Genomic DNA, 25678 nt, shown 5'->3' with positions numbered 1-25678 from the left:
TCCCTTCCTCTCTTTATTCCTCCCTTTTATTTTCCGACACCTCCCTTCTGTGTTCTCTCGCTCTCTCTCTCTCCTTGAGTCTCTCTCTCTTCTACAAACTGAAAAAGAGCACACACTACTTGCCCTCAGAAAGGCTTACAACTTACAATAGGGTCGGCTATTTTCCTGTTGAGAGCCCCTCACAAACACACACACACACACACACACACACACACACACACACACACACACACACACACACACACACACACACACACACACACACACACACACACACACACACACACACACACACACACACACACACACACACACACACACACACACACACACACACACACACACACACACACACACACTTTGTCACGGCTCTATTTAAAGAGTCATTGTGCCCATAAAGATAAGCCTCGGCAGCCAGTGCACCGCATAGCTCCTGATAAGGTACATTCCCCCTAGATTTGCAACCGTGGAAATTGAATTTACACTCAAAAACATCCAAATGGGGACAACAGTAATGGGCGTCTCAGTATAACAGTGAGGACTCCCATTTAGAGAAAAACATCTAGCGTATCTACTCTGTTTGTAAATAAGAATCCTGTTAGGAAACTTGACGAAAAAAAGGCATCGCTACCTCAGTGTTCCTTTAGCAGTAACTTCTATGAAAAAAAAACACATTTACTACAGTGAAATATTGCCTCTCCAGTTTCCACATAATATTTTGTAGTAACGGTAGTGTTACTGTGAGGTGAAGTGAGTTCCAAATAATATCAAGTTATCCCCCCCCACCCCCCACACGCTGTCAGTAAAAAAAACTGCATGCTGCTGGTACGATGTGGACAGATGGAGGAGACATCACATAGATAGATGAACGATATAAGCCCCACGCACCATATGAAGCCAAAATACAAATATCCATATCGCGTTAATGAGGACAGGTTGACAGAGAGAGAGAGAGAGAGAGAGGGGAAGAAATTCACAAGGGCAATTCAAATAAGACAGCAAACCACAACACAACCACGTCAGCCACAACAAGTAAAACGTTATTCTCAAAAAAACATGCATCAAAAAACCAACAGCGGAATATACAAAGGGGCTGCTGTATATTCTGTCATGTTTGGAACCCAAGAGAAAAAGCCACACACCGACGGTATAGTAGACAACAACAAGGATATAATGTGACGTTGACATCTGGCAGAGTGAGAGCACATGAGAGAGGGTAGAATACCTATTTATGGGTGGATTGTCACCGCGGGCGACGCGACACACTCACAGGGGAGGGAGGGAAGTCCCGGTCGGGCAGCCAACCAAGATTGGAACAAGAGAGGGAAGAGTGTTCGGTGAATAGGGGGGAAGGAGAGGGGTGGAGGGTGGAGGGTTGGGAGGCTGCTTTCATCTGGTGGGAGTCAACCGTTTATATAGGCTGTTTTGGTGGTCAACGGGTGGAGCATTCACACACTCAAAAAGCAGAATATAATACCCACCACATCAGGATCACCTGGTTGGCTGACTGGTCCCTGCTAGTATGTATAGCAGGATATTACATTGTTTTAAAGGTGCACTAGGCTACGCTTAAATATCCTCCAACACTGGACACTATTGGAATCAGTTGATGTTATATTGAAACCTAAGAGAGGAAGGAGATTTGATTTGAATGTCAAAGCACCTCGGTAAGGGCAAGTTCATTGAAAATATGGATTCCGTACTCTTGCCAGATATTTAAAGACACTGGCTGGGATAGAAGCCACCAACAATCTTAGTTAAGAAAATACCTTTAAGCCATGTGAAGAAATGGGATCTGTCACTTGCTTAATAAAAGATATATCTGGGGACATGGCTAGACTGCTGCAGACATGAGATCTGCATGTTCATGTGTCCTGATCTATTTAACATACGACCATTTGGTCCCAAGGTTCACACACTATAGGCAAACAAAATATAAACTTGATGATGCATTGATGACAAACGCAAATGGCTGTGTCTATGCAACTTGAAACCTTGTATATATACATCTGTCAATACATATATAAATATGTTTAATCTATGAATAACAGTGGAGGCCTATATGCACATGTGGGGCCAAGCCTTCAGTTGTGTGTGTTGCTGTATGGCATGTCAGCCCATTAAACTTCACACGTGTCAAATTGGACTTAAAAAGACTTGCGCCCTGGTGGAATGGAGAAGCTTCATTCCATTCCGGAGGAGCTTGTAAGTCTCAATAAAGTGACTGACAGACATTCAGCGGTTAATAGACAACACTACAACAGGTGGTGACGGCTGCACAGAGCTGAAGGGTGGCTGGGTGGGTGTGTAATTAACTGCAGGGTGATATTAATCCGCTTTATTAACTGCTATTTCAAAAGCCATTTCAACGTCTATGATTGTCTATGATTTTTAATGTTGCCACTATTTGCCACGTCAATTAGTCAACTGCTGAAAAGGAAATGATTAAAAACGGATCAATTTGACTTTGTGTGTTTGTCTTTTTTCTCAGTTTACGACCTCAATCACATGTTGACATTGTTGTGAGCCTCCACTTATAAAAGGCTGTCAGGACCACACAGGCAGAAATGTGTGTCTAAAAGAGAGGGGTGAAGTTATGTGACTCAAATATTAGCTACATGACAATACATATCTCAGAGGGTATGAGTCAAATGCCACCAAACATGCTGCTTGGCAATACAATAAGTGTGTGAAAGGAACCTGTATTATATCCCATTGACTTTCTTGTTTTTAACAAAGTAAAACTTTTTATTCTTTTCTTTTATGAAAGTCTCATCAGAATTGATTTGAATAGCACGATGACAGGTATGTGTATCTTTAGCAGGTGTATGTGCCTTGAGTGGGAATAAAACCTTAGTAGTAAAAAAAAAAAGTTTTCTAGGATTCTGCAGTTGTAATTACTTAAACAGTATGCATCTTTAAAACGTGCCACGAGGAACTTTGAAATATTTCTGAAAGTTGAATTTTCCCTCTAATGATCATGAATGACATGTAACAACAAACGAGACCATCAGTGCAAAGAATGCTATTTTCATATAGATTTTCTTAATGCTTTTGTCATTAGGTACGCTCGCCCAGGAACTACAGCTGGCGTAGTAAAAACACTGCCACTTTAGTGCAAGAATGAACTATATCTGAAAGTTCCTCGGAGCACCTTTAATATAAACTTCCAACGAAAAAGGTTGTGTTTTTGTCTAGACCTTATCGCGATGCCATTTTTTTCTAAATACATCAAACCTACATGATTGTAAATGATGGCACAGAAATATAGGTACTGCCTATACACTTACACACACACACACACTCCAAACCACAATAATACATGAATAACTACATTAAACCAGGCAAAGTAATTCAAAGATGTGAATCAGTATAGTGCAGTCTGTAGAACAAAGTGACCCGTACCTTGAAGGCATACTTGCGGCTGATGTGGTCCTCGGGTCCCACGGGTGAAATGATATAGCTGGGCAACGGAATACTGCCTAGAACCGACTCCTCTCTACTGTCTGGAGAGAGAGAGAGAGAGAGAGAGAGAGAGAGAGAGAGAGAGAGAGAGAGTGAGAAGGGGGAGGGAGAGAGAGGGAGAGAGAGAGACAGAGATAGGGGAGAGAGAGAGGAAGGTAGAGAGGGGGGGAGAGAGAGAGAGAAGGGGAAGAGGGAGAGAGAGTAGATAATCAGGGTGAGAAAAGGAGCAAGAGAGATATGGAGGCAAGGGGAAAAAGCAAGGGAATAAATATCACTCATCACCCACTAATTTCATCACTGCCTGCCACCCCTATCATAACCCCTTCACACACACACACTCATGTGCAGTCATTCATATCAGTGTGCTGCTGTGCCAAAACGGTAAATGACTCCGGTATACCAGTGTCACAGAGCTAAAGCTGGCAGGGTCCAACTGGCAGCCAGCCGCCATTCCTCTGGGTCTGCCCCATCCGGTTAACATGGTGATGGTGAGATCATAGCGAACACACACACACACACACACACACACACACACACACACACACACACACACACACACACACACACACACACACACACACACACACACACACACACACACACACACACACACACACACACACACACACACACACACACACACACACACACACACACACACACACACACACACACACACACACACACACACACACACACACACACACTTTGACATAACCCAGACCTCAACCTTTTACCTCCAGCTAAACTTCAAGTCTTAACCCTCAAATAACCCTTGGAAGAAGTGAAGAGGGTTAAAAATGTCATCACTTTCCAAAAACATCCTCCCCCTCAAGGTCTACTGGTCCTCACAAAGACAGAAGTACAAAACACAAACACATGTATGTCACTAATATGTCCCATCTTTATTAGTTCACACATCTATAAATAAGTATCTACAGTGTATTTGTTTCCCACTGAACATTGTGACAGCATGCTAGAATGTGTGTGTGTGTGTGTGTGTGTGTGTGTGTGTGTGTGTGTGTGTGTGTGTGTGTGTGTGTGTGTGTGTGTGTGTGTTACACAACAATTAACACATCGTAAAAAAGAATGTTGTACGGGTACGAAAATATTTGTGTACATGGCACCTGTGAGCGCCCATGTGTGTGTGTGTGTGTGTGTGTGTGTGTGTGTGTGTGTGTTTGTTTGAGAGGTGATAAGGCGGGCACTGGACTATAAAGGGGTAATTGGTTAAAAATAATTCAAGGGCTTTTGGAGGAGACATTCCCTAGATGGTGGGTGAGACGGTGAGGTCTTTTTTATCTGCTCTGCCCCGTCTGTCGCACTGACCGGAACACACACACACACACACACACACACACACACACACACACACACACACACACACACACACACACACACACACACACACACACACACACACACACACACACACACACACACACACACACACACACACACACACACACACACACACACACACACACACACACACACACACACACACACACACACACACACACACACACACACACACACACAGCAGAGTGGACTGTGACAAGTAAAGTAAGATAACATCCGAACAGCACAAGAATGGAAATTTGTCACTGTTTGGATGAAGGGAGTTTTTTCTTATCCGAATTGAGGCTCTAAGGATAGATAGAGTGTTGAAAGATCTGGCGATTGTGAAGCTTCTTGAGGCAAACTTATGATATTGGGTTGTATAAATAAAACTGATGTGACACTGGCTGTAAAAGAGACAGAAATACTGTGATCACAAGTCCAAGACCACAGAAAATGTATCTTAATTACTTATTCTTTTTTTTCGAGGCTGCAACTTACAATTAGTTTGATGAGAGAGCAGATGTAATTATGTGTTTGCTTTATAAGATAGTGAAAATGCCCATTATAATTTCCCGGGGTCCATTGTGTCATCTTTCAAATTCTCTTGTTATCTGATCATCAGTTTATGACCCGAAAAGAAACACAGATTACTATCATCTCTAAAACAAAGACACTTGAGATCTGAAAAGCCCAAACAAGAGAATGTGCGGCCATGTTGTAAAATTAATCTAATGGCGGATCGAAGTAATTTCTAATTATTGTCTTGAAATTGATTAGTAGAATAAATGTTTAAGATTTAATTGAATGAATCCAGTTCTTACCCAAGTTGCTAACTGCTAAAGTCCTTCTTTTATGTATTTATCTCTATTCATGTATTACTTACTGGCTAAAAATGATGTCATAAAAATACTAGAATAAACCTTTGAAATAGAATGTGTATGCTTTTAATCTGAACATATGAAAAACACCATACTTCTTAATATCCCACATTTAAAAAAAAAATGAAAAAAAAGGGAAACAAAACACAGACATGACCTCTGGCACCCTGACAGAAACCATCACACAAATAGAAGTAATAACAATAAGAAAAGCAAGGAGGTTTTCGTTTGTCTGTGCGTAAACAAGAGATGAAGGGAGGGGAAGGAGGGCGGGGGGTGAGTGATGCTGCAGACAGATCGGATCAGGTGTTTTCATGTTGAGTAGAAAAACCTTTGAACTGAGAGAGAGAGAGAGACTGAGAGAAAAGAGAGAAAAAGAAACGACAGAAAATTGATTTGGGGGTGAGGAGGTAGAGGAGTGCGTGTCCCGAAAGGATCTCTTAGGAATATGGAGATGAAAAGAGAAGGCAGATAAAGACAGCCAGGGGATGGGAGGACTGATGGTGATGGAGTGTGTGTGTGTGTGTGTGTGTGTGTGTGTGTGTGTGTGTGTGTGTGTGTGTGTGTGTGTGTGTGTGTGTGTGTGTGTGTGTGTGTGTGTGTGTCCGTTTGAACCCTTATCCCCGCTGAGAAAAGATCAGATTAAATCCCGCCCAGATTGAATCACTGGCTCCCTTTGTCAGCCGCAGTCCCCTTGTCCAAAAAACCAGCATCACTGCAGTGCAGCTCAAATTCAAATGGAATGAAACTTGGTCTAACCCCCTTTGCAGTTTGTATAAATCTGTCATATTGGCCAGTCAGTCAACATATATATATTATTCGCCTATAAGATAACTACGTATTTGATGACACAGCTAGCAAAGAAGTAAAACAATTACTACTGGGGATTTTATTTGCTGATTAAGACTGTAACATGTGGTTGAAAGCTAAATAAAAATAATAATAAGTGGACCTTGCTTGAGTCACACTTCTTTTTTTAAATAGTATTCAAGACAATATATTATATTTTTTCTACAGTTTTTAAACTACTTAGACGTATATGTGTTTATACCTGTAACATTAGTGAATTCCACTTTCGTTGTTTCAAACAGGTATGCTTAATTTTTAACACCAGTAAGAGACCTGTACAATAAATGACAGTCCAATAGTCATGTAACAGATTTCACATGTGACGAGCTTGTAACATTCAGGGGTTATTTTTTATCTGTGGGAGAGGTATTTTAATTGTGGTCATCTGTGGTCATTGTACAGGCTGCTGAGGTACTTTCAATTGCATAGTGCTCTAAAGTGTCTCTATTATGTTGTCTTTGAAGGAGCACAATAAGGCAAGAATGAGAACAGGTAGTAAAATGGGAATTTCAACCATTGTATCTACGTACTAAGCTCCAATCGACTATACATAGTGAAACCATTTTTTCTTGAACTAAGACTCACCTTTGTAGTAGAACAGACAGAAATCTGCCAAGACGAACCACTTCCTCTTCCATAGGCGCATCCCGGAGCTGTCCTATAGGGAGAGAGAGAGAGGGAGAGAGAGAGAGAGTAAGTAATGAATGAATGAATATAGTGAGGCCCGAAGTAGCCTGGAATTGGATGAGATAACAAGAAAATGAAGATAGATACTGTATCTCTAAAAATGAAAAGAAAGAGGGGGTAGTGAGAGAGACGAAGAGAACGATAAGGTATCATCCGTTATGTATGGATAATTCATATCACGACCGTTTATATTTATTTTCTGAGATATTACATACATTAAATGACGAGTATTACAAGCTCTAGAAAAGAGTAGCGAGGCAAAGCGGATACAGTAATGAAAGCCAAAATGTAGGTGTATACGAGCGGAGAGAGAGTGAGCTAGAAAGAGAGTGTGATCATTTGTCGTCGTTGCCCGGCTCGCTGGGCCTGCCACCGCTGCTTTACTGCCCGTTTTGTCTTCATGTTCTCGGGCTGAAAATTGTGCTATTTAAAGAGGAAGAGGACACACAGAGGAAGGGGATGAAATCAGCCCAAAACTACCCAGACATGTGCGGCTCCATCGGCTAACAAATCCATGGAGCTACCACCATGTGTGTATTAAAAGGTGGAGTCAAACATTCTGGAGATATTCATTGATTTTGAAAAAAAAATTAATTATTAATTCAAGATTCACTACCTGTCAGTACTGTTAGAAAAAGTTTAAAAATTTAAATAACAGGCATGTTGCTATGGCGTCAGTGGCCCCCCTTAGTTTACATACCAGTTAACAGAGCCTATGCTGTGCTATTAACACCATATTGTGTTCCCAGTGCACACAGAATACCAACATGTAGCTGATCGTGAGGAGATATTCACCGATTTTCACAAAAAGTGAATTTGACAACAAGCATTCACCGGAATCGCTGACTCCACCTTTAATGTGCATGTGATTGTGTCTTAAAAATGTCCACATTATTTAAAGGTTTTTCCTAATTAAAATCTATTTGCAATGCTCTGTAGTAGGGCTGTATGAGCATTTGAGTGTCTGTGCATTTAGATGTGTTGTACATTCCTGCCCATTTGTATCTGTGAGTACATGCCTCTGTGTGCAGCCATTACAATATAATTGCTTGGCACTAACTAGATCACTCACTGTTTGTCTTGTACTCTCGCCATGCGTTTCCCTGTGGGACGAGGCCAACCATAGATATTTTAAGGATGACTTCAGATAGAAATAGAATTCCCCAGTAATGACGTGTTAGACAAAATAAAACTAGGCCATTGGAGGAAATGTTAAGGTGTTATTTTACTGTAGAACAAGGCCTCAACCTGCCTTCGCCTGCTGTTCCACTGGCATCACACCAGGACTGTACACCTTGCTATGTGGGTGTTTTTTTTAATGGCAGTCCAGTAAATAAGGTGAATGTCACGATGCAAGGACAGTCAAAATGTCTGTTAGTGTTACATTTGTAGGTATGTTGGCATGAGTGTGTTTCAGTGTGTGTGTGTGTGTGTGTGTGTGTGTGTGTGTGTGTGTGTGTGTGTGTGTGTGTGTGTGTGTGTGTGTGTGTGTGTGTGTGTGTGTGTGTGTGTGTGTGTGTGTGTGTGTGTGTGTGTGTCCTGACCTGTTTGTACAGCCATCCTCGGACCACCACAGGGATATTGGGATTCCTTTTGATGGCCTGATCTCTCTTTCCAAAGCTGTGCACCTTGCCGATGGTCCGGGAACCCTGGAACACACACAGACAAGTACAGCACCATTTCATAGCTGTTAGTGTCACAAATAGCATAAACTATGAGTTGAGAACATGTATTAGATGCATACAAGTGACTGAGAGAGTCTGAAATCAGCCATTTGTTAAAATCAGTGAATATTAGTGTGTGTGTGTGTGTGTGTGTGTGTGTGTGTGTGTGTGTGTGTGTGTGTGTGTGTGTGTGTGTGTGTGTGTTTGTGTCACAATAACTTATATTTAGAAAAAAACGGATCTGTCTGTGCCTCTTTAGACCATTCAGTGTTCCTTACACCATAACTGAATGGACCTTCACCCACACCATGATTATCTTTCTAGCCAGGTACCTCTCCTTTGCGGCCCCAGTCGTTACCTAATTACAGCCATTATTTGAGCACAAAACCATTTTCCACTGGACCCCCAATTCAGTGTCAGCCGTGGTTGCTATGGCTTTTGTTAGACATTGACAAAGCCTCTACAGACAATCATGTAGGAGGTTAGAAAAGAGCGCTTGTGACCTGCAGGGTAGCGGTTGGACTGGCAAACTAAACACCTGCTGAAAAAGCCTGGCCGACGAACCTGAACGCCTCCCATCAAAGAGACTGAGGCAGGAACTCAAAATGGTTCTGTGTCAGATTGCGAGGGCGTAGGTTGAAGGCAATTTATTTTGTTTATTAAAAGGTGCAGTGTGTTAAGGTAATTGGCGGTTTTTTTTTTCAGATTAGACTTGGTATAAATGGAATATAATAATCATAAGTATGGTTTTCATTATGTGTAAAATCTAGAACTTTTGGCACTGAATGACAGCGCCAATATACAGTACACCTTTATAACACACAGCATCTTTAAGGCCATTTTTCTTGCCTTCCCCATTTCTCTCCCACTCTGTGAACTGTGTAGGTTTTTGAGCACAGATTCCCTTAGTGAATGTGCCACGTAAGCAAAAAGTAAAGTGTAATTATGAAGAGCTCATGAAAGAACCAGATCATTACGAACAGAGCCTCGTGGATTACATAATAATAGAGTTGTTATTGTTGAGCAGCAGAAACAGCCACCTCTGCTGCAGCTGGTTTTTATTTTGTGGGATGCTATCATTCTACAGGGTGGACTGATACTGTAGAGGCAAAATGGTAACTGCAGTATTTTAACTGGAGACACACACACACACACACACACACACACACACACCATTTAAAAAGGAGAACAGACTTCAGAAGAAATAACAGGAAAAAAAGAAAGGCAAAATTTTAACAATGCACAAATGAAAGACACTATACTTTGTTGTTTTACTTTTGTGACATCACTTCAAGTCAAGGATACTTCTGCTTTGATGACTGTGACCAAAATGCACACACAAGGAGACAATGCAGTGTCCCAGAGAAATGCCCAATTGATTTGAACGAACACATACACATATGATAGAAAAAACCTAGACATACAGGTTCATAAAATACAATCCAATATGATACAAATTATTCTATAACAAATAAAATAAAATAAAAATCAGATTCATTTAGATTCATTTGCTGGATTAATCAAGTAATTGGAAGTCCTATAAAAAAGTGAAAAATTGAAAAAGGCCTGGGAAAGGACAGCTAATTGTAATACAGTATATATAAGGTGAGAGACAGCTAATTTAATGCTAAGAACATTGGTGAAATCATATCGACAGCAGATTGAGCTATAATTCTGCCAATTCATCTTTCATCACACACACTGAAGAAATGCACGGGGGCTAGTGGTCTCGCACAGCAAACCATGAAATTCTTGCATTATTATTGTGTGTGTGTTCGTGTGGGCTTGCCTGCTGCTTGAACACATACACTGTGCACGTATTCATGAAATCTCATTACACTGCATCTATTCTGAAACCTCTGTGGAAAATAATGCTTCTTCTGACGCGGCAACACACACACACACACACACACACACACACACACAAATAAACACACACGCTCACAAACACCCTATCCTTTCGTCACACTGGTATTATAATAAAAGATTGGGTGTGACTGCTGCATCAGTGTGTGTGTATGGACTGAGAGGCATCTGCAGCTGGAAAACAGCTACACACACACACACACACACACGCTGACTAATTACAGGGAAGCTGGTCGACCAAGCATGACGCAAAAACACAGACCGACTCCAATACTGTCTCAGTGGGGTACCTTTGTAAATATACAGTACAATATGTGAGTGCATGTATAATATGCTTGTGTCTGCCTGTCGTGTGTGTGTGTGTGTGTGTGTGTGTGTGTGTGTGTGTGTGTGTGTGTGTGTGTGTGTGCGATGCTGTGGGTCTATTTTTAGGCTGAGGGTAATTTGTGCAAAAGGCTGAGTTCCCTGCTGCTAGGTAGCACCCTGTTTTGTAGGTGAGTGACTCTGGGTAGATCAGCTATTTGTTACATCAATGACACACTTTCAGACAACCTCTAAGCCTATAGAGCTCAGTATAGTAGAGTAGACCTGGAGGTTGCCGGCTCAAATCCCTCAGCTATACAAGAGTGACTTGGGAAATTAATTCTGGTTCAGGTGTACTTACTAGGGTAGATATCAAATCCCAATTTTTTTCTCACGTGGATCTGATCAGTGATTGACAGCAGCAGGGTGTAATAGAATATGTCAGCTCCCAACAGGTAACTTGGTTACTTTTTAGGGGCGCTTTCACACCTGCCTTGTTAGGTTTGATTGAATTGAACTCGGATTCCTGTTTGCGTACGAATGCTCAAAAAAAATTTGGTTCCAACTTTTCAAAATTAGAATTTTACATACTGTAATGTAGCGCTACTCTTCAGGAATCTTTTTCGTATTTCAATTGACAACCCAATCCTTTTAACCCATTGATGACGGCTGCTGCGCGATGCCACATTGGCTCTCCTGCCTGATGCTGCGTCGCGCAGCATTATTACTTTATCTAATTTTCATGGCATTCCCAGCATAGAATGCACTGTCATTGGTTCAAATACACATGAGGTGGGTTTTGTTGATTTTTGAAGACCACGTGACCACCCAAAAGTTGTGTGGTTTGCCGAAAATCATGTCAATCAAAAAAATAAAAAATAAAAAAATAAAACAAAATAATAAAAAAAATACGCCAGCTATGTCGGCGACAGAACAGTTAGTGGCGTTTGGTGCGCAGAATCAAGGTCTACTATAGACTACTGACGAAAATCACACAACACATTGCATCTATTTATTAACAATATTTAATAATTTTCTAATTCATCTAATTTTGACGATTTTTAGAAATATTTGTTGGTTTGTAAGCGCTAAGGGAGCATGTTTAAATAAAACCTGTGAACCTTAACTTTTAAATGTATTTTATTTCATGTTTCTATGTGCTACACAGGCTTAGATATTAAGGTTTTGGTAGACTTGACAATTCGTACTATTTTTTCAGAAAACCCTCAGGCATTAAGGACATGCATCCTAGATTGCCATAGTCATCAATGGGTTAACCTATTAATGTCTTGTGGGGTGTATTGGTTATTATCGCATAAAAGGGACACTAAAGGTTTCTTGACTGTAGAAAGGTTATTTTAAATATTGAGGGCGGCATATAAAGCTGCATACATTCATAACAGCAAACTGAGAAACGACAGCAGGTAAACTTAAATGACTTTGATCAATCCCAGACTGGCTATATGAACACCACCACATCACTGAATACACACCCAGAGACATAGAACACACACACGCTCCAAGGAGAATCGTGATATGTACAGTATCTCTAGGGAGAAATCTTTTCTCTGCGCTTCCTATGATGTTTTGTCGGCGGCGGAGCTGGTGTGTGACTCATTCAAAATATGGATTCAGGTTTTGATGGGGGGGTTTGCTGCTACATACGCATAGGAGGGGGGGGGACACCAATGACTCATAGTTCTATTTTGAGACAAGATTCTTCTGGTCAGACACTACGTTTACTTGCAGCATATTCTGATGAAGGTCCATACTCCGGTTCAGACAATAGTCCAAATAAGGTGTTTCCATGTTCAGCAGGGATATGCCCGTTTACATGTCAATCAGCATATTCTGAATATTCTGTCTATATGAAATGTTGTGGTGGAAGCGTCATGATGTCGGAAATCAGCCACAATAATCTGATTAAAGGAATACTTCACCCATACGGAACCAGCGTTCTATCATTATCATTATAATAATCCCTATTATAATATAATGAATGAGGTTTTATTTCCTCCCTCAGTCTTCCCTTGGCCCAGCTGTCCTTTTAAACCTAACCCTACATTTTCCCATGTGTGATTTCACATATGGGAAAATGTAGATTGTCTTAATCCGATTATGGTGGGTACGGCTGTTAACATGGGTTGCGTTCCGAATCGCATACTCTTTCTTTTTTCTATTCTACATACTACATCCAACGATAAAAAGAATCTAGTTAGGATGCAGTAGGCATACTTTTGGGACATACTTTACTCTCTTATTTCATCATAACATTGCGCCTTGATCTTGCCTCTTGCTTTTATATCCGTCGCATCCCCGTTTGTTTTCATATGGAGGCTTCGTCGATGTGACATCACTTCACGTGCGCACTGGATTGTGAGTCAGAATCGCCCAAATAGGATGCAGTTTTCAACACTAACAATCTTGGCCGCATGAAGTAGGACATCCGGGTACTTCTAACCATCCTAAATCTGGCCACAAGAATCGGGACATCCTAAATCTTTTTTCTACATACTATATAGTAGAAAGTATGCGATTCGGAATGCAACCTTAGTCATGTCTTATCGTGAATATGACCCTAACCTGGTTAATATCGGAGTATTGCTTTGTATGTAAATGTAGTCTTTTTCTCTGTCAGAATAAAGCTTTCTGCACTATTTTGCCTCTGGGTTTGACGGCAAGGGTGATGAGCCTGAGCACATGGGGGGGGGGGGGGGGGGGGGGTTGTATTATAAAGTAGATATGATGCTATGATACAATATATTAAAATGACAATACTTCCCTGATATTCAGCATGTGTAATATTTACTTATCTTCGTGTGAGAACTCACTCATTTGATATATGCACTTAACACAAAGTACAACTGAGGCGGAATGCATATGTTGACAGTTTTGCATGTATACACAAACATCATATAATCACATACAGACAGAAACACACACCCACTGGAATAGATGCATTATTCCTTAACAGGGTCATCCATGTTTTAATCTTTGGGGGCCCTCAACATACTATGATGCAGATGCAACCAAAGTGAAATGACACACACACAGACACAGACACAGACACACACACACACACACACACACACACACACACACACACACACACACACACACACACACACACACACACACACACACACACACACACACACACACACACACACACACACACACACACACACACACACACACACACACACACACACACACACACACAGAGAGAAAGACTAACCTTAGCAGAAGTTGTGTCCACAGTGGAGGAGGTGATGGTGGAGGCCTCGCTGACGGTGGTGCTGGAGAGCTGCTCACCCGCATGTTTGGACATCATACGAGCACCCTGCGGCCTAGACAAGACACACACACACACACACACACACACACACACACGGTAAACACAAATGTTTCTAAATCTGTTAAAACACATCCCCTTGGGTGTTTATGAGTTTTCGTTACATGGCCTAACGCTGTGTGCGTGCATTTGCGCATGTGTGTGTGTGTGTGTGTGTGTGTGTGTGTGTGTGTGTGTGCGTGCGTGTGCATGTGCGTGCTGTCGTGCCAAGATAGATTTTCTTCTGTAGCCCTCAGGTTAGGGCAGACCTATTACCTTGAATGACCGTTTCACAACAGGAAGCCGATAAATAGACTTAGAAAAACTAGATCCACAGCGGGGGGAAATAAAAGTGCCCACGGCAACAGACGATGTTATGTAACTGTTCACATATAGGGAAGATGAATTAGCACCAGTATTTATTCTCAATTTAAACTAGACAGTTACAAATATGTGACTGAATGCACTATGTCACTGTAAAATAATCTCAACAAAATTTTTAATAATTTTGATGCTTTAAATGGCATCATCCACCACTGCCTCAAGTCTTTCCACCCACCATATCAAGTGATGAGGTGAAGATGTATTTAGTTATTTATTATATAGTACTTCTTCTTCATCTTCCAACAAGTGCATTTCCCCAGTACACCCACTTTATGAAATGCATTATGGCCATTAAGTTTGTCCATTCTGTGCTACTGTAGAATCATGGCAGTGCAAAATGGCGGCCTCCACATAGGGGGGACCCGCTCCTATGCAGATATAAAAGGCTCATAATATATACTTATTAAAAACATACTTGTGAATATCATATTACATTTCTACCAAGTCTGTTCTGAAAAATGCCCAGAAATTCTACACACTGAGCCTTTAATAAATAATTGTGTTTCTAAATATTTGTATTGGTGTACTTTGAACTTTGCGTATAGTAATTCATTATTACTGAACTTTTATGTGGCAACAATACAACAGTATGAGTCCAGAGTGACCATCGACTGTAAATGAAAAGGTCCCTCCCACCCAAAAAAAACTATTCAAGGATCAATAACAACAAAATGTCTTTCACACCGACACAGAGACGTTTCTGAAAGTGCACACCACAATAGCTCATGTGTTGTTATTCAAATCACACATGATTTATTGATATATATATCTGCAAAGCTCACGGCGTTTTATATCCGACACACTTCACCTCAAAGAGATTTGCTAATGCGCCACGATAAAGATTTCAACAGATCTTCTTGTCTGCAGTCTGTTTCACAGCTCGTTAGGATTTTGTTTCAACACTGGAGATTGTGTGTTCTTATTTATATTTTAAAGACAGGCGGCATGTTTGAGATGGCTATGGTTTTAACCGTTACCATGGAGAGCATGAGGTCTTTGGGTTATTCCAGTTTTATATTATTACCTTTACCGGATGTGAGTGATCGATGAACTTGATTGGTAAATGAGTGAACTGAATTTTTTTAATATATTTTTTCTTTTCATGGGTACATTTATTTTAAAATCTTTTCACATGTAGGCCTATAACACCAACTCAAATGTCTGTCATTGTTTCCATTTCAATAATGCCATCAGGAGTGTTTTCTACTCAATATCTCACCAAAAGAAACAGTCATTTTACTCTCTGCTGCAGCTTTCTGCACCGACTCCAACAGAAGCATTAAGCCTTTGGTAGGCTATGTCGTCGCTGTGCATTATTGTTCCTGCAGACAGACGCGCTGTAAAAAATAGAGTTAGAAAAACGAGGAATCGACCGGTCCTGGAGGAATTAATGCGATCCCTCGATCTTGGAATAAACTACTCGTGCCCGTCCCTAAACACAAGCAATTACTTTGATTTCAGAAAATGGCTGAAACAGAGAGAGATCAATCGTACAAAGTTTAACTCTTGTTAACTTTCTGTTTAGTTCTTTTTGACATTTCTTATTTAAAAAGCTATGTTATTTTTAACATGTTGTTCTCGCTCTCATTTTCTAATGCTGGGAAGAAATTAAATGCAGGCGACACACACACACACACACACACACACACACACCCCAACAAGATGTGACTCTAGCGTCTCTCAGTTTGATGACAGGCCCGTTATTGCGAGTGTCTTGTCTCAGTGTGGCGAGACATTATGAGACGTTCCGCGCTGGATGTTTTATTGTCAACGGACTGACACCAGGCGGAGAACGCATGTAAATCTGTCTGATTAGTTTCAGAAGAGAGAACACTGGCAGCGTGAACGCATTCCTCCATCCAAGAATCCAAGCTAATTACCTACTGCTATATTTTTCTCTGACACACACACACACACACACACACACACACACACACACACACACACACACACACACACACACACACACAGACACCTCTATCCTTATCCTTAAATAAATCCATACATTTTAATTACCGTAAACACACATTTGCATGGCTTGACAACTGTGAAGAAATCATGCTCTTATTTGTGTTTTTGAGTAATACAAAATATGTCTCCTGTCACTTATTATCAATACATCCTTCTTCCTATTTATCTAGTAAAAGGAAAGTTTTATTTTCTCTGTTGCTGTTGTCGTCCCTGAATGCATCGCCATTCCTGCCTTTATATATGATACATTCTGTAAAACTCCCACACAGCCTGCAGTTTCAGTGCGTTAATAACTTCTATCTATAGACGCATAATGTAAATGTCTCCAATGTGTTGTGGGTAGAGAGAGAGAGAGAGAGAGAGAGAGAGAGAGAGAGAGAGATTGACTGTTGTAAAGAGAATTTCATGCAAAGGTCAAGAACATTCATTATGTAAATCCCTTTGTGGTACATCTTCTGTGTATGAAAAGTGCTATATAATTTAAGTTTGATTTAATTTGAATTAAACAAAAGTTAATCTGACTATGATGAAACTTCAATTTAGTAAAGAAAATGTATAAAGTAAGAAAATGCATTAGGAAAACTATCTAAAAATAGCATTCTTTGCACTGATGGTCTCGTTTGCTGCTGTTACATGGCATTCATGATCATCAGAGAAAAAAATTGACTGTTTCAGAAATGTTTAAGTTCCTCGTAAATACTTTAATGTTGGTTAAAAAAAAACCTGGAAGGGTACTTGGCTTTTAATGCAACAAAATGAACCACTCCACCAGCCAATAATCAACACCTCACTTCAATACATAATATATTTATTTTCCAAACATCTTCTTTAACGTGCCATCTCTACTGTAGTATGTGGATTATTTTCATTGTATTCAGTTTAGTGATATAAGAAGTGAACCATTTGCAAAGAAAGTTGCTCAAAGATGAAAGTGTGACGGAAGGGAAGCGAGCGACAAAGTGTTTTCGACCTTGTAGTTGAGAGAGGGAATAAGGCTCAAGACTTTTTTCTACCATAAAGAACACATAGGGTTAACTGTGGGTCTGTTACTAGACTTTCTAAAGGGTGGCCATCTTAAGAAAAAAAACTAGACAATTTGGCCTTTGAGTGATTGGCCTTGATCTCACTCAGGAGGGCTGGAGGAAGCTATGACCTCACTACTTTTGTGTGAATTACTCGACGCGTACCAAAGCTCCAGCAGGTCCAAAAGGAACACAGCCCACTCATTTACTTCAAATGGCAAATCAGGAAGAGGTCGGAAGTGCTAATCTGGTTATTTCTCTGAGACAGACAGACAGGCAGGCAGGCAGGCAGGCAGGCAGGCAGGTTTAAGAAAGACTAAAACACAGAATGAGAGAAAAAAAGACACAGTCTAGACAATTTAAGTAAAGTAGAGTAAGCCATAAAACAGAGGGCACAGAGATGGCCCGCACAATAACATTAAATTCCTTCTACAACCCTCTGTTAATGGATACTAAAGCTAGTGTGTAAGTTTTTTCATATAAATGAATGTCGGTTACATTCAAGCCATTGACAAACTAGTTGACGCAAAGTTGATTAAGGCAATGAGCTCCACAAAACTCTCTCAGTTGTTCTCAGTTTGGCAGTGTTTACACACTGATGTTGCCCCCCTGACACTGGCGCAGGAGCTCAAATCCCAAGAAGGGCCCAAGAAATGTTTTAGTTGTTGATTCTCCTGCTAAGAAAAAACCTGGACGTACAGCGGAAGGTATTAAATCCAAGGGCAATCACCGAAAAAGGCTTATGTCATAGATGCTTTGACATTGTTGTTGTTATTACTCAGAATTACTCACAGGGGTAACAGAAGTTACGCACGATAGCTTTAATTTAATTCACTGCATGCATTTTATGGTCTTTCTTTCCTCCTCGCTGGTTTTAAAACTTTTTACGTATAACTCAGGTATTCTGACCAAGCCTGAGGTCTCTCTAAACTGAATTAATTGGGAGGAAAAAGAGAAAGAAAACAGGTTAAAGATGGATGGACAGAGTAATTCTAGAGAACACATGAAAGGAGACTGTCTCACTCTAGTTAGAAGAATGCAGCCTCATCACTATGGTGTCGATGATAGCTGTTCCATAGAATGCTTCTGTTATGCAAGAGGAGCCGATCGAAAAGTGTTTATCCGACTATTGATTTATGTTGATTACATCATATTTGTGTGCTGTGTAAAATAATACAATCTGACTTTTAAATGGCTTTGTGGTCCAATTTATGGGGTGAAAATGCAGCAGGCATCAATATGTATTAAAATGCCTTCAACACCAATACCATAAATATTGTAAGAGTGTTACCTCTTCCCATTTAGAAGTGGAGTGAGCGATTCTGGAGAACGCTTGTTGTCAAAGTCACTTTCTGTCAAAATCAGAGAATATCTCCTCACGATCTACTACCTTGTTTGTTTGCTTAAAATAAATCCAATTGACAACAACAAGCATTCTCCAGAATCGCTGACTGCACCTTTAACCTCTCAAAGCAATTCTTCAGTTCAGTCCATATCTACTGTTAGAGCTATTTGTCTATTACACAGGGAACAAGCAACAATAGCACAACCTAAAATAAGCTTGGAATCATCCAAGGGCACTCTGGGCTTTTAAGCAGTTCCACTGGAGCATTTGGATTGAAATACTTTGGCCAAGGGCACGCCGATCTTCAGGGCAAAGCCTTTACTTAGCTTCCAAATATTTTCCCAGTTGGCACTTCCCACTTTAGGCTATTGGCACAACCACAAAAATGAAGCCCAATTTAAATTGTGGAAAAATGAACTATGTGGATTTAATTGGGGTTATCTCAGTTTTTAGACTTGAGAACTTTAATAAATTAAAAAGCAACAACTCCAGTTTGCTTGACCAAATGGGGTTAGATAGAGCTGGAATAAAGATTATTTTGTCTCTTCAAATACATGTCATCAAAAAGGGACTCCAGCCATTTAGGATTGAATTTCAATACATTTCAGGGAATCACAAATTCACAAGCAGCTGACACAGACATATCCAAACTTTTCCGCCCTATAAAAGTGCTTGATCCTACAATTCCCACAATGCAACTGTCATTATCAAACCGGTCTCAAACTACCCACCTCCAGTTTGTAATGCTAACTGAAACTGTGCTGTGTGTTCTTGTAGCTTTACCTCCACTAGAGACTCAAATTCATGATGTCGTTGGGCTTCTGCTGATTTAATTTTAACATTTTTGAAACCACTTTCATAACATTTCAATGAATTTTGACCAATGCAAGGAAATGATGAATGGATACAATCCAATTTGACGATCACTCAAGTCTTCTATCCAAAATACACTGGGCTGCTGCTGTTTCAACACAAAAACAATCCTTTGAATGGGACTTCAAAAGCTATAGAGGCCTAAAAATGAACAGGGCAATCCACACACTCACAGCCACAGTCAGTCAGACAGGCAGTCATTAAAATAATACAAGGCAAATATGAGACCAAGTATCACTGGTGACGGCTTAATAACACACTGTCCCAGCTTCTGTGAAATATTTGAGTGAATGAAGATATGCCATATTCTCTCTGGCCTTGCTTGACATGCGCTTTGTTCTTTTTCCATCTGAAGAAACTTCTGGCTGTGTGGTGAAGAAAATAACGAGCAAGTAATACTCAAGGATCTACACTTCAGAGCCCAGATATAAAGAATATTGCATTATAATCTCACTCAGCAATATTGCCCTCGATTTAACAGTGAAACTACAGTAGGCGTTGGATGGCATATTGGCTACTCAGCATGCAGTAAGAACACAATTGGGACACACTCTATCTTATTTATTTCATCATAACACCGCGCCTTGATCTGGCCTCTTGCTTATTATATATAGCTGAAATCAACACTTAAAAATCCCGTCTGGAAGTAGTAGGGAATCCAGGTATTTTTGAGCATGCTGCATCTAACCACATGTATTGGGACATCCTAAATGTGTTCCCTACCATACTAAATAGCAGGGAAGTATGGTCATTTGAACGTAGCCTATGTCTGTGGGAGGGAAAGGCAGCCATGTTTTGAACAGAGTAATTGTCAGAAAGGATTCTGACATTTAACAACAAGACTTGTTCCTGTGTATTGAAGACACTTGAAAACTTTGGCAAACTCCCAACCACTACAGCTGCACAGAAAACATGTCAGCAATCCACTGTGTGCCGGGGGATGCAGCCCACACAGACACAGCTGACATTTAAATCCAGCCAGACCTCTCAGTGTACAACTACAGCAAACATTCTGCAGAACTAAATACTCTGAAAAATTGTACTATAAATGATCAGAGAGAAAAACAACAGGAAGTCTTCCCTCAAAACAGAGAGTGGAGGTCATTATTTAAGACACATCATTAAAGCCCAACTTTCCCCCCCACAATGTTTTTGTCAAGACCCAAAACTAAAAACTTTCTTTTCAAATATGTTGGTAAAAAAACAGCCTCTGTAACCGATTTCAAAGGAATATACCCAACCTAAGCAACCACGGATCTCCACATATATTTTGTTTCCCCCTGACACTTCCGTCTTAACAAATCCTCCAGCCTGGTCCTCCTCTGAGATGTTGATCGAGCCGAATTGCCTTGAAATCTGCACAAGTCTTTCATTGGAGACTTTATTTTTTTCGCAGTTTGTTTTTTATTTGTCAAATTTTATTTTAAATATATTTTGTTGAAACTTGGTGTGAAACTCAATGCGCAGTGCAGATTAAAAGTTCAATACCACAAGTGATAGGATTAAAAGGTGCTACGAGGAACTTTTAAATATTTCTGAAACAGTCTAATTTTTCCTCTGATGATCATGAATTAATTTTTCTAAATGCCTTTTTTCATGGGTATGCTCACCCAGGAACAACAGCTGGCGTAGTAAAAACACTACTGCTGTTTTCCAAAGGGGGTGCAAGAATTATGAAAGATTTTATATTTTGAGCAGGACATGCTTTCAGTCTCCATATTAAGCTATAGGCCCTGATTCCCCCATCGTGTAAAATGGAAGAATTGATTTCAATCTTCTCATGTCACTCTCTCAAAGAAAGCAATTTTCCCGCAGTGAGATCAAACTATTTACGGGTTTTGCGATATTAATGAATAAGATCATTTATGAACTGCTCAAGCAATTTGTTCTCACAAAAGCAAGCAGCTAATACTCACAATGGGAGAGAATGAGAAACACTCAGGGTCTTATCACACAATCCATCTACAACTGTGTATCCCCCCCCCCCTTTCAATACATCAGTGCTGCTATGGCAACAACAGCCAACAGAGGGACTGCCATGCTGCGTCCCTGGCAAAGACTCGTCAAATAGCTGGCATAGCTTCCGTTAAATCACCAGAGACAACAAGAGGAAAATAAGTGGGAACAAGTGAGAGAACAGAAAATGGTGTGTGTTTTTGTGTGTGTGTGTGTGCGTGCGTGCGTGCGTGCGTGTGTGTGTGTGTGTGTGTGTAAAGGCTTGAACAATGAAGAGTGACACAAGGGAATAGCATGGAAACCAATGTAACACAGGGAGAGAAATGCAAAGTGACAGCCAGGAATTTAGCCAATCTCCAATTTGTACAGGCTCCGTTTCAGCAAAGAATCAACAAGTTGACACAAAAAAAAGAGTTGTATTCACAATATGCTTGCAAGGTTAATAAGTTGTAAAGCTCACGCAATAAAATAGGGGCAAAAATGATCATGGCTAGATTAAACACACTAATGAATGGGGAAAAATAGTGTTTTTCTCCAAAATTGTAGTTGTTGTAATCTGACAGCAGTTGAGTGTAATTTGTATAACGCTGATTAAGCTAAAGTTGAGCAGGACATTTTCAAAGTCTGAAAAGTTGACATTTCTAAGAGTATCAATAAAGCTTGAGGTAACATTAAACACATATGGGTGACACACATCACACACAACAACACTAGAATGGACATTTCTAAGGCCGCTGTCAAGAAGAAAGACGGACAGACGTGTTGAAAATAAACTCAGACACACTTCAGATGTAGACAGATAGTGAGACGCAAAACAGCAGCAGCAGCCAAGGTAGTTACTCCATCTGTCCTGCTGTCACAACCAGAGCTGATAAGGTTCTCATAGGAGCTGTAAAGTCCTGACACTTTAGCTACTTCAGTCCGTGATAACCCCTGGTGAGCTTGCCAGTTTATGCACGCACGCACGCACGCACGCACGCACGCACGCACGCACGCACGCACGCACGCACGCACGCACGCACGCACGCACGCACGCACGCACGCACGCACGCACGCACGCACGCACGCACGCACGCACGCACGCACGCACGCACGCACACACACACACACACACACACACACACACACACACACACACACACACACACACACACACACACCTGCTAATAAATGAGTTTCAGCTCTTTTGCTTTGATGGTCTGTGAGCTGAGGCCTCCATCAAAGGTGACACTGACATAAAAAAGAAAAAATTCAATTGTGAAAAAAAAAGAAAGAAAAGAAAAAAAAATGGCCGTGCCCTATGTGATGCGGTCGGGGTGTGGAAGGTGACAGATATATAGCAGAGTATGAAGCTCCACTGAACTCAACACAACTTGTGTGTCAGCGTGTGGCGTCAACAGGGTCACAGTAATCTAAAGGTTAGCTCTCCGCTCCAGCTGAGAGGCTCGGAGGAGGAGGGCAGTATAAAAAGGTTTGAATTGTGTGTGAGGAGTGGACACGAATGTGAAGCAGAGGCTACTGCTGAAAAAAGCCATCTTCGTTCAAACTAAAATACTCCATCTTCGGGTGAATATACACATTTATAAAAGACATTGGCCTCAGTGAAAACCTCGGGTGCCTAATGCAGGCTTAAATAGCAGCACAGTAGATGTTGTGAAAAGCGCTTAGGGCTGCGGCTATACATTTTCTCTGTGGTAATGTTTGCAGGCGTGCCATCATTTGATAATAAGGGTTTAGTTAGCATAAGATGATTCATAAGTGAATCAATCCCAGCCTCCTACATACAGTAATGCTAAGTACTCAGTTCAATGGTTCATGATTGGTAGACGAGAGGTATTACATGGGTATTTACAACCAAGCATGTCACTCACAACGCTAACAATAGCATTCGGCTATTATGAATGAAACGCCATGAGCCAGGACGATTACGGCTACAGCAGGAAGGGAATAGAGGAATATGTTTTGATAGTGAAGGGCAGTTTAAAGTAGCAACTATAAACCCAACAGCTATAACAGAGACGAGGTCATTAGATTGACAAGATGTGATTAAAAGAACCGGCTACTATGCAAAGAGCTAATGCAGACCAACAGCGTCATTTGCACACACAAGAATATACAGACAGACAGACAGACAGACAGACAGACAGACAGACAGACAGACAGACAGACAGACAGACAGACAGACAGACAGACAGACAGACAGACAGACAGACAGACAGACAGACAGACAGACAGACAGTCAATTATGATTGAGTAACTTTTCAATTGACTCGCTGATTAGTTTACAATCTGAATGTGTTGCTTGTGGCACTTTTTCATGATGCTTCAAATTTGCCAGTATGAAATTGGTACCCCAATGCTGCTGATAGTGCTCAGCTGTGCCGCGCATAATCACAGCAAAATAATATCCTGGAGCCCATAGCTGCACTATTACACCAGGCACAAAATAATGTAAGTATGCCATGCTTCTAAGTGCACATAAAACACTATAAAAAACAGATGGATTCTCTCCATCTGCAGAATTTACTATCTATTTTCATACCCGCTGACGCACACACACACACACTCACACACACACATACACACACACACACGATAGTGCTGTCTGTGTGTTGGACTGACACATTATCATGGTGGCTTGGACAGGGTTGCTTCACGCCTACGCAGCTGCTAATAAGACAGATCCATTAGGACAGAACGCAGTCCCTTCTTTGTGCAGAACGGAGAGATCGACTTGAATGATTGAGAGAGAGAGAGAGAGAGAGAGAGAGAGAGAGATGGAAATATAGAGAGGGGAGTATGAGGGGGGAAATAGAAAGAAAAAGAGAAAAAGAAATGTGAGAGCTAAGTGACCAAACATAGTGTGAAATACAGGAGGATATAAAAGAGGAGGTGTGTGTGTCAGTGCCAGACAAGCCAGGCTGACAGAATTGCACTCCCTGCCCACACATGTGAAATGTAATCTTAACCGAGAGAGACTTTCAAATGCTAAAAATACTAAACGTGTGCCAGCATTGATTTCTTTGGCAGCCAGAGACATTGGAGTAAAGTATAAAAACAAAACTAGAGCATCAAACATACACCTTTTCATAGCATTTTATTTGGATAATTCATTGTTTTTAATCAATTTTAATCAAAGTATAGTTTTCTTAGTAAAAACGTCTTCTACATGTCATTTTTATGCTTGTCTCTAGAGCTTGCATCCATCCTTGATAAATTCTCAAGTTCCTATTTATTTTCCACTCAAGTACCGACGTGTTCCATCAAAATGAGCAGAACATTTTATTAAATTGGGCTCATTTGAGATGAGTGAGCTTAATGTATTCCAAATGATACAGTGGAGATAAAATAGCAATCAGTGGGTTTAAAGAAAATGAATAGGGAATGTAGAGAAAGCACAAATGGCTTGGACGGTGCAGAGGAATGAATTCAATGTGTTTGTTGAAAGTGTTTTCACCAGATGTATTCTGAAGCTGACAATCAAATTCAACCCTCCCGAGGCCGTGACCGGTTCGAAAGAAAATACAGAGCTCCAGTTTTTAGACAGTAGACTGGAGAAGGTAAACAAATAACTGGACAAAAATGGAAGAGAAAACACATTGAAATACATACAGTATATCTGTATTTAGAGTTATGTGCCACCTAAGTTAACTGGTTTACAGAAAGTGCAAGTAGCAAGATGTGCATTTTTTTTTAATTTTCTTTTTTTTTAAGATTTTTATTTAGGCATTTTTGCT

The 25678-nt window shown here is 40.7% G+C and overlaps 1 protein-coding gene across 7 annotated transcripts in view; it reads right to left on the bottom strand.

The window, feature by feature from the left end:
• The window catches only part of LOC307250800 (pleckstrin homology domain-containing family A member 7-like), a 132851-nt gene that overhangs the window by 30433 nt on the left and 76740 nt on the right, over positions 1-25678 (bottom strand). For all 7 annotated transcript variants that reach the window (XM_080028002.1, XM_080028001.1, XM_080028005.1 and 4 more), the window contains 4 exons: positions 14295-14406; positions 8768-8872; positions 7122-7194; positions 3406-3506 (listed from right to left, as the gene is read on the bottom strand). In XM_080028002.1, coding sequence (XP_079884128.1) covers positions 3406-3506; positions 7122-7194; positions 8768-8872; positions 14295-14406 — 391 coding nt within the window. The remainder of the gene's footprint in view (positions 1-3405; positions 3507-7121; positions 7195-8767; positions 8873-14294; positions 14407-25678) is intronic.

The sequence above is a fragment of the Ammodytes marinus genome (genome assembly GCF_949987685.1).
Source record: "Ammodytes marinus genome assembly, chromosome: 5".
Classification (NCBI taxonomy): Eukaryota; Metazoa; Chordata; class Actinopteri; order Uranoscopiformes; family Ammodytidae; genus Ammodytes; species Ammodytes marinus.
Note: the sequence above shows the minus strand (reverse complement) of the source record. Positions and strands in the feature narration are given on the sequence as shown.